A 10,524-nucleotide genomic window follows, 5' to 3' on the forward strand; every position below is an offset into this window, starting at 1 on the left:
GGCCTGCTAAGGGTTTTGTTCTGTTGGGTTTAAGTCAGAGCCCACTCACTGGCTCATGACGATGACGACAACTTTTTCTCACAAAATCGTTACCAAGTAAAGTTGTTGTATATGAAGTTCTGTATCTTGGAAATGTGACTTTTAACTGTATTAATTTGCCCAAAGCAGCCCTATTAAATAACTAATGATAAGCGAATGCCCAACCTGCACCCATACTAACCACGCTTCTCATCTGGCTCCTGTTTGGTTTTAACAAGATCCACTTGTCTCCCAGTTATGCCGAAGGCGGCCAAATCAATCACACCTTTCTGGCTACTATCATGGAGATGGCTCTGGTCCACGATATTGGCCTTTGCTTTGTTAGACTTCATCATGAAGTCTTTCAGTGCCAGAAGTTTATCTTCCTCTTCCTCGGTCATTCCCTGAAATCAAACAAAACAAAACATCTGAGGTTATTTCCAAGTCATTGTAACAGGCCTGGGAATAACTAGCAACTGAAGGGTCAGACCACCCGATTTAAATTTCTAAGCGTCGGAGTGGTGAAATGCAGCAAGCAAAGGGACAGCAAGAGCGCATCAATACCGAGGAAGGCCTTGCTCCTCCGCCCTCCAAGAACTGCTCTCGGAGAGCGCTTCCAAGTCTGTATCTCAGTGATTCCCTTGTCTCTCGGCTTCCCTTCCAATCACTCGAGGTCAGCAGCTGCACCCACCCACCTGCAGCGGGATGAAGATGAGGTTTCCCCTCCTAACGAGTTCCTGGGAGGTCCACAGGGCAGCTCTACTGTTCGACCGGGCTGCAATGACTTGACTTGACAGCCGTGAGTTACTATGGTTCACATTTTGGTAGCTTTCTTTCTAAATGGCAGCATTCACATAGAATCCATCTCTGAAATACCTTTTCTGAAGCAGAGGAAGACTTCCTAGTCAGTTCAAATGTCAGCTCTACTGCTTAGCTGTGTGACAATGGGCAAGTTAGCCAGGTTCTCTACGCCTCTATTCATCTTTAAAATGAAAATAATTACCAATACCTATCTTACAAGGATTAATGAAATGTTAACGCATTAATACACATAGGGTACTCCTATCAATCCCGACCCCTCCCCATTCCTCGCTCCCTCTCCTGCCATGCCCACTCTCTCTCTTCCTCTCTCACTGTCTAGTCCAATCTCTTTCAACTCACAGCAGCCCTACAGGACACACTAGAACTACCTCGGCGAGTTTCCAAGGCTATAAAACTTTACAGGAGCAGAAATCCTCTTCTTTCTCCCCGACAAGATTGGCAGATTCAAATTGGTGGCCTAAGGTCAGCATGTCAACATGTAATCCACTACACCAGGGATATAGTGAAATCTTAATGAGATAATAGACCTGGGCACTTAGAACACCTGATATGAGGCACAATAAATAGTAAATAATTAAATAATTAATTCAATAGGCCATGTAAGTATTCTGATAAATGGTGCAGTTCCACATTTTCTGCTTAATTTCCCAGTCACTCAGAGGATCTCCTATTTGCAATCCACAGGTATATCAGAAACCAACCCTAGGGACATAGAAACCCACAAAACAGTGACATAAACTCATACTAAAATACAACAATCAACTCAAACCTACAGCAGAGATATCCCAAGAAATGTGATCATTCTTTAGATAACTGATTTACTGGGAGCTAATATTTTCTTAATGCTATTAAATATAAGATGTGAGTCTTTGAAGAATAATGTTCACAACTAATATGTGATAGCAGAATTTAAGAATGATGACAGGTATTAAACAAACTTAAGAAACTTCATTAAGCTCTAAATAAACATTAAGATCTAGATAAATAGGGAATAAGTGCTCCAGTAAAAAACAACGATTTACACTGTGCTTTTGATTTTGACAGCTGGCAAGAAAGAAGCTTTAAGAAGAAGTTAATAATCATAAAGTGAGATCCTCAAAAGCCCTTTTCCCCAGAGTAATCTGAAATTATTCGATTATTTTCACTTCTCCCGCCTTAAAATTCACGTATACGATCTTATAGCTATGGATGAGTTCTGCTCTTTTTATTTTTGCCTGTTTTGTCCCACAACAGAGGGTCTTCACAAGAGCCGTAAATAGGAATGACGCCCCAATACAAGTTGCAACAGAGATGCGCTCTGGAAACACTACATGCTGCGTGGAAGGCGCCAAGCAGTATTCGTGATTCCACTGATACGGAACGTTCAGAATAGGCAAAGCCACAGAGGCAGTACATAAGCAGCAGCCGGGGGTGGGGAAGGGGCAAATGGGCCAGAGCCCTGCCTTAAAAGCTGGAAGGCACTGCCTATAAGCCATTTGTTCCTAGCCTGTATATCACCTATAGTAGCCTTGAAAAAGCAAACGCCCCAAATATTTATAATAAAAAGTATCAAAAAGTCTACAAAATAAACTGTAAGATATTATTGAAAAAAAGAGAATAAAGACCTAAATTAATGAAGACATATACCACGCTCATGGATTGAAAGGCTCAGTATTATATATAGACAGCAATTCTTTCATGAACAACAACAATAAAAAAGAAAAAAAAATCACAGCATCCAATCGATTCCAACTCAGAGCAACCCCGTAAGACAGAGTGGAACTGTTCCTTAGGGCTTGGGAGACTAAATCTTTATGGGAGCAGACAGCCTCGCCTCCATCCTAGCTGGTGAGTTTGAACCGCCTATTTTACATGTGACCAACTGTACCACTACGGTTTAATGAAACTGAAGTATGGCTATCAAATTTGAAGGGGTGGGGGTGGGGAGTGGGAAGTAAGTGACAAGCTGATTTTTAAAATATAGCCCCAAATGCAAAGGACCAAAGATAACCAAGACAACCCTGAATAATGAAAACAAGCTGGGAGATCTTACTCGACTACGGATCAAGCCTCACTGTAAGAGAGTGCAATACTGGTCAAATTCCACAAGCATGCCCACAAAGGGCTGCTAACAAGGCCTAGATGTCCCCTCCCGATTTATGCACTAAATGCAAACAGCATGAAGCACCATTGGCTAGGCACTAGCCAACAGTTAAAGCAGGCCTGTGATTTGTCCCCAGCATTCTGCCTGGAAAGAGCTTCCAAGCCTTGGCACAGGACAGAAACCCAAACAAAGCTTGGCGCAGAGGTGAGCTGAAGAGACAGATCAGAGTTCAAGGAGCCCCAAAAGGCTCAGTCGGTGGGAAAGGGACCTGGAAAGGTGGGGTCTGCACAGAGAGCACTTGGAGGGGCTACTGAAGAATTCCCTCCAGTGATTGAATGTTGAGCTGAATTCCATGTAGACGAAGCTATGCAAGGCCAGAGAAAGAGCAACCTAAGCCCAAAGAACCTCCATAGCTGATGGGGCTGGGAACGCTCACAGCCGGGCCGCTAGAGTAGAGACCTCTGAAGACGCAGTGTTCGGCAGCGTCTCCGAAGTCCTCACTAATGGGGCCAAATTGGCCATGGCGCTGCTCGGGGCCTATCCCACCAAAGGTTAAAACAGTCACACAAACGCTAAGTAACATAAATCACAGGTTGAAGATGAAAGGAATTCAGGAACTAATAACATAAAGTTCAGAGTCCCACAGGCCACTGCACAGAGAATTTGAAAGCCCACACTCTTGCACCATGCTACACTATCTCCCAAAAGAAAGTAACAAGAAGGAACGGAAACTACGATTGTGATGCTTGCTTGAGCTTTACTCAGACTTAGGAAGAAACTTGGGTGACTGGGTTCAGGGATTGGAAAAAATGTTATTTTTATGCATATCTCTCTGCATTCTTGCCAAATTTTTCCCCCCATCACAAGCAGACCAGTAACAGTGCCACCTGGGTTTATCTATACAACAGCACAAGAAGACACCAGGACCATGCAGGCGGCAGCCCCCGGGCTCCCACAGAGAACTCTACTTTGTGGGAGCCTGGGCACCTATGGGAGCTGGAGCTGGGGCGCCTTTGAGAGCTTTTGCTGGAGTCAAGGCCTTGGCTGGAGCTTCAGCCTTGCTTGTGCCTTGGCCTTGGGCCGGCAGACCCTTGGCAACACGTGCCTGAGACCACTTGCCAAGCTTGGGGTGGGCGATGTAGGCCAGTCGGCTGAGCTTGCAGTTGCCGTCCATTGGGATCTTGGCCTTGACCTCCGTGGGCTTTACAAATCCTTGACAGCCTCGATGCAAGCAGCTGCGGCCTTGACCTTGTGGGCCTGCATTTTCTTCAAGCCCTTCTTGTTGTGCTTCTTGGCGAAGCACATGTTCCTCGGGAACTTGGGGTCCAGCCCCTTAAGAGATGCGTATTGTTGTGATCGTGGTTTTTTTATGCCATTCTGTGCCATTTCCGGGATTGGTTGTGTGTGGTATGGTTCTTGGACTTGGCCATGTCTGCACCGACGCATGCTGGTCCCTGCTGCCAGGGACTGGAAGAGAGAGCATTCCTTCCAAGTTTTATACCTACTCGGTCAAAATTTATGAAAATAAAAATTACTATTCAGTTCCAAATGTCAGCTCCGTGTCATCTTCTTGATAAGGAGTAAAATCATTTTGTATTCTGTATTAGCACTGATCACAGGGACACAAATTAAACAGGGCGCTCTTGTAGACGAGGTCTATCTACAGCAGCCCAGCCGCGTGTCAATTCCAGATGGCGAATTCTAATGAAAATCTGGAGTACAAGTATAGCTCAACTCCCATATGGGTCATGTTCCAAATGTGTACCCCAAGTCCATTATCTAAAACACTGAACACATTTTCCCACAGAAACAATGCCAGACTGATCTAGAAAGGCCTGTTTTCCTCATGGTATATCTCAAGAGTACTGTAGAACCCCAAGGTGGGAAAAAAATGTGTAGGATTAAGAATTCCTACTTATTGAGATTAACATGTCTCTCTCCCCCAACCTCCCCCCAGCCTTCCCATAACAGGAACAAGGAGGAAATTCCTATCTTCACAGCTTCCTCTGGCTCTCAGATTCTATTAACAATCTCTAGAAGCCTAAGCAAGGCAGGGCCCAAACGGAAGTCAAGGCAGAGAAGCTGTCTGCAAGGGTCTGAAGATGGCTGTACAGGGACTTCTTTCTGATCTGAATAGAACCGGAGACGCTGCTTAGCCTGAACCAGCTCCTACCCTCCCTCAATTAATTTCCTCTGAGACACAACAGGGCGTTGAATGGAGTGTATGCTTAGGAACTAGACAGACTTAGGTTCAAATCCCAGTTTTGAAATGTATTAAATTGTGTAAGCATACGCAAGTTAACCTTCCTTGAGTCCTAGCGTCCTTATCTACACCCTGGGATCACATTTGTTGTTTGGGCGGGCAGTCCAAACATGGGGAAGGAGAGGCACCAACTAGGATGGTAGGCTCACTGTGGGTTCGCAAAAGAAAACAGAGGCGGGGGTGTTTCTTCTGCGGAGCTCAGAGGTATCTGACCTGCTCTCCCTTTCACGTCCAGTCAGTGCCTGTTCTCGTGAAACAGAGGGAGGCCTCCTAGCCATTAGGAATCTCCTCAAGCTACTGTCACCACAGACACGGGTTTCTTGTTCCTCTTTTTCCACGCAGGCAAGGGAAGACATGGGAGACAAGTGAATCCAACAAGCAGCCACAGTTCAGCAGAACTGACCAGTCAGAGATCATCAGTGGCTTCCTCGTGGCACAGGTAAAGGGGGCCGGCACTGAAGGAGCAGCGAGCGGCGGGGCAGGGGCTTGGGAGAAGAAAGGCGGGAAGCAGAGAGAAGAAAGGCTAAAGGAGCAGTTCCTTCTCCTTCATTTCACACGGCAGAGAAGCGAACCCACAGCCAAGTCCATGGCAGAGATGAAGAGCTAAGGGGCTCCAGGAGTGCCTGATGGCTTACAGCAGTGGTTCTCCGCCCGCCTCATGCCACGCGCAGCCCCTTCGTACCATTCCTCAGGTGGTGACCCCCAACCACACCATAACTGTCATTGCTACTTCATCACTATCACTTTGCTGCCGTTATGAATCGGGCGACCCCCGTGAAAGGTTTGTCCGACCCCCAAAAGGGTCACAACCCACAGTTGAGAACATTTCCACATACCACCTTTTCATTTCATCTCAGGGAAAACACTCATCAGGGAGAAATAAATACCATGGGAGCGTACCCTGTACAAGCCAGAAGAAACCTTTAGTTTGCGGTGGCTGGTTTTTCTGCCGTTTTATTTATTTCCCTTTTTTTCTTTTGAGAGGAGTGAAATGCACACACGCACACATCATGGGGCTAGGGCACTCTGGAGGACAGTGAGCATGTTGGCACAATCACCGGACTGTAACCAATCACTGAGGTGCATATGTAAACACTGCCGGAATGGTAGATGGCTGTGTATTTCCACCAAAATAGAGGGTTTCTAAGGAGCTCCTATTCAGGAGAAAAATGGGAAAATGTTACTCAGTATCTAATTTTCTGTGGCTTTCTCAAATATAAACTATATAATACCCTAAGAGCCAGACAAACCTAGGTGGCTCAGTGGTTAGTGTTTGGCTGTTAACCAGAAGACTGGTGGGTAGAAGCCATCAGCTGCCCAGCAAGAGAAAGACAAGACACTCTGCTTCAGTCAAGAACGCAGTCTTGGAAAGCCTACGCAGAAGTTCTGCTCTGTCCAATAAGCGTCTCTATGAATCAGAGAACTTGACAGCAAGAGGTCCACCCCACCTCCACCTCCACCCCGCCCCCACCCCACCCCTTCCCCAAGGGTAACGTAAAGCCCAAAGAAGAATTCCTAGGCAAGGCAAGTCCCATCAGATTAAGCCTTCTCGGCTTACAGGAAACAGAACCACTAGTCTGGAAAGGACATCCAGAAGTGAGTCCAGCCTCCAGGCAAATGAAGACCGAAAACTACTAGAATGGTGACCGACCAGCCTGCCACAGCACGCCACAGCTGTCCCATCAATCAATTCTGGGACATCCAGCAATGGATATTCAGCATGTAAGTAATACATTATGGGATTATATCCACAAACTAACACAATTCTCGGTCTGCAACCGAAAGCATTTTCTCATCTCCTGTGCTCCTAGAATAACTAGCTGACAATCCCTCTTTTTAAAAAAAACCTTCCTGGGCCTCTGTATTTGGCCATATGGCTCATGAAGCAGTTACTCAGCAGCTTTCTTTGTAACCATTCTGTACCTGCCCTGGCCTCTCTGGCTTCCACACATGCCAAACAGAACAAGATACTGACTCTAGACTTAATATTTCTAAAGAGGCTTTACCAGTGACAAGTAGAATAAAAAGATTTCCTCTTAACAATACTTGCTCACGGATGCAAATTCATAGGCTTTGTAGATACAGCTGTAAACGGCTGCTTTATTCAACCTAACATGCACTATAAATCCTAGTTATTTCAGCTGTGTGCATGTAGTCAGTGCTCTATAGAGACTGAAGTGAAATGATCCAGGGCCGATATACAACTTAGCTCTAAGGTTCTATCGCCTACCTTTCCCTCATTTATAAAGCTAGTAATCACAAGAAAGGCTTAATAGGTCTCCGGGAGTCCTTATGTACCGCAACCCAACGGCTCCTCGTCATCCTGCTGTCTCCTAGAAGCCAAAGCAAGCACGTAAGATGTCTGCTGCGTTTAGTCTCTCATTTGTTAGAAGAATACGTTGCAGTTGTGTGGTTGTTAAGGACAATGGCAAAGAATCTCAAGCCAAGGATGTTATTGAAGAATATTTTAAATGCAAAAAATGAGCAAATAAAACTTTGCTAATTGTAAAAAAAAAAAGAAGAAGAAGAAGAAGGCCTAATCAACCAAACATTTCCTAGCCCCAAGGGTGCCCTGGTGTTTTGACTGATTCTATACTCTGGTGGAAGGGATCAGAGCGATGTCCAACCTGAGAGAGGAGCTTCTTCAGAAGCTGTGCAATGGCAGGGTCCTCGGGCGGAAGGCAGTCCGCAATCGCCCCACTTCGCTTCTTCTGCCGCATACGCAGATGTCTGAACAAGCTGGCGATGTCTTTAGCCCTCAGCGCGTAGTCAAAGATAGAGCGACTCACTGGCTCTTTCAGAACACTGAGCAGGACAAGCTTTCTCTCAATCTGTGTTTGAAAAACAACAACAAGCAGTCAGAGATGCGGAATCTCTTACTTTTCAAATTCAATAAATACAACCTGTGGAAAGTTAACACAGGGAATTTGTTTCTAAGACCACGCAGACGTCAACACCAGGGTTTTGTTTAGAAGAAAACAAGCTACTGAATTACAGGAGCTGAGCACTGTTAGCATCAGATCACACTTCTCTGTACACCATATCAGAAAGCTAATAGGAAGTGCTCTGGTTAGAAATGTTTAGAAAATGAAAAACAGCCTTTTCTAGATCCCAAAATAGCAGATAACAGCCAGTTTTCTAGAACACAAGTCTAGTAGCCAACAGGTACTGACCCACAAAAGATGCTCAATAACCACAAGTCTTCCCAGTAGATTCAACTACTTCTGGTAGCATTGTGCTACACATAAACTAAAAAAAAAAATCACTGCCAGTGAGTCGATTCCAACTCACAGCAACCCAACTGGTGCGAGAGAACTGCCCATTCAGGCTTCTGAGAGTCCTATCTTTCCAGGAGCGGATGGTCACCTCATCTTCTTCCCGCAGAGCAGCTGGCAGTACCTTTGAACCGCTGACCCTGTAGTTAGCAGCTCAATCTGCATAAACTCCTTTCTCCCTCATCATCCCCAAGGCACGTGTCTTAAAAAGAATGAGCGCTAGCGATAACTCTGAGGACTTTCTTTTGGCATATCTATATGCCTAATGACTTAGCCTGTGGAGACCTTTATCTTTCGGATCAGTATAAAACCTCGCAAGATAAAAGGGCATCTTTTATGTAATCCAAATTGTAGAGAAGTTATGATTTATGGACAGTTGGGCTCTCAATTAATGTTGGTGAGCTGTCAAAATATAAAACAATGATAAAATAAAAAATAATTAAAAAATAAAATTTTAAAGCCAGAGAAAACAAAGAGTCTTTGATGCATATTTCCAAAAAAGCACGTGGGTATCAGATTTTGAGCACCACTCAAAATTATTACAAATGTATCCAATTATTGAATTCCAAGGACAGCTTCTCTAAAGTTTATTAAATAAATTTATAAAGAAAGTAACGAGTTAGAAACAGTAAGCATCTTTAGACCCTATTTCGAAGAAAGCTAAAATACACTTTTTTTTAAGAAGACTTATTTTCCAACAACAATTCTACAAGCTCTATGAAATAAAGAATAGTGATTCCCCAGAAAATGATGAATCTAAGGGGAAAAGGGAAAACAGAGCACACCCCAAAATTCCTAGTGTTCAGGGGATGTGCTGGCTGCTTTTTCGAATGCTTTTTGGAAATATGCATCAAAGACTCTTTGTTTCCTCTGGACATATGCATGCTAGGATAGAACCTTAGAAGAGAGCCACAGGGAAGTGAACTTCCAGTAGGAAATAGAGTTTTAGCACAATATGAAATTTTCAGGATGTTTTAACAGCCAGATTCGTAGTTTTAGTGGAATAATGCAATTTCAGGATGTTTTAACAGCCAGAATCATCACTCAAAATATCAAGAGGGAGGGAGGGGGAAAAAAGAGGACCTTGTACCAAGGGCTCAAGTAGAAAGAACATGTTTCGGAAATGATGGCGACATAGGTACAAACAAATATGCTTGCTACAAATGATGTATGGAATGTTATAAGAGCTCCCAATAAAATGATTTAAAAACATAAATTTACATGTATATAAAAGTGGGGTGTCTGGATGAGGAACGTAAAGACTTGTAAGCTGGATAAATAATCTTTGCCTTCGTAAAGCCAAGTCCCAAAGCTTGCCATCAAATGCTAAGATGCTAGGGGGTAGAGGAGTAGGACTCATTATTATTTTTTTTTTAATTAAACCCGAATCAGCTAGACCAATAAAACATGTGAAAAAGCTTCTTCAACTTATTACAGATGCTAACTTCGCTGGAAAGCAGTTTGACGGGTTCCATTAAAAGCCAGGATTCATCAATATATTTTTTTATAGATCACGTTTCCTTTAATGGTGGGTACTTTAGAATATTACACACACACAAAATAAAGTCTACACTACTGAGTGCTAATTATGCAAAGCATGATGTATATAGCGTAACATGCTCTTGAATTTTTCTCAACTTCAAAGGTACTTTATCCGTTAACATTAACCAGCAGATAGGAAGTGTGAAAATGCCAGAGCCCAATTTAATTAACTTTTACAATTTTAAAGGAAAAAATGATCTTCTAAATATACATTTTTAAAGGAGCACAATTTGAAGGGAGGGTGGATTCCAAGCTGGAACGTGCCTACCTGTATTATTGGGTGGGTGATGTAGGGGTCAAGGTAAGGCATCAGTTTGCAGTAGACATCAGCCGTGCTTATTTGATGGGCTAACACTGTGAGGAAGCCCACGGCACCATAGCGGATCCAGAGGTTGGGATGACACAGGAAGGGGGCTGTGAAGGGAGAAAGAGGGGCGTAACAGAGGCCACATTCATAAATCACTTCAATCAGGGCAAAACATTTCCAGCTTAGAGCACAGTCGATAACGAGACTGGACCCT

The 10,524-nt window shown here is 44.0% G+C and overlaps 1 protein-coding gene across 1 annotated transcript in view; it reads right to left on the minus strand.

The window, feature by feature from the left end:
* Window positions 1–10,524, minus strand: part of PIK3R4 (phosphoinositide-3-kinase regulatory subunit 4) — a 69,002-nt gene that overhangs the window by 27,436 nt on the left and 31,042 nt on the right. The window contains exons 8-10 of the mRNA XM_004704007.2: window positions 10,272–10,417; window positions 7,814–8,017; window positions 221–422 (exon numbers count right to left, since the gene is read on the minus strand). Coding sequence (XP_004704064.1) covers window positions 221–422; window positions 7,814–8,017; window positions 10,272–10,417 — 552 coding nt within the window. The remainder of the gene's footprint in view (window positions 1–220; window positions 423–7,813; window positions 8,018–10,271; window positions 10,418–10,524) is intronic.

This window comes from Echinops telfairi, unplaced genomic scaffold, assembly GCF_000313985.2.
Source record: "Echinops telfairi isolate 266 unplaced genomic scaffold, ASM31398v2 ScPeMD7_7420;HRSCAF=8458, whole genome shotgun sequence".
Lineage (NCBI taxonomy): Eukaryota > Metazoa > Chordata > Mammalia > Afrosoricida > Tenrecidae > Echinops > Echinops telfairi.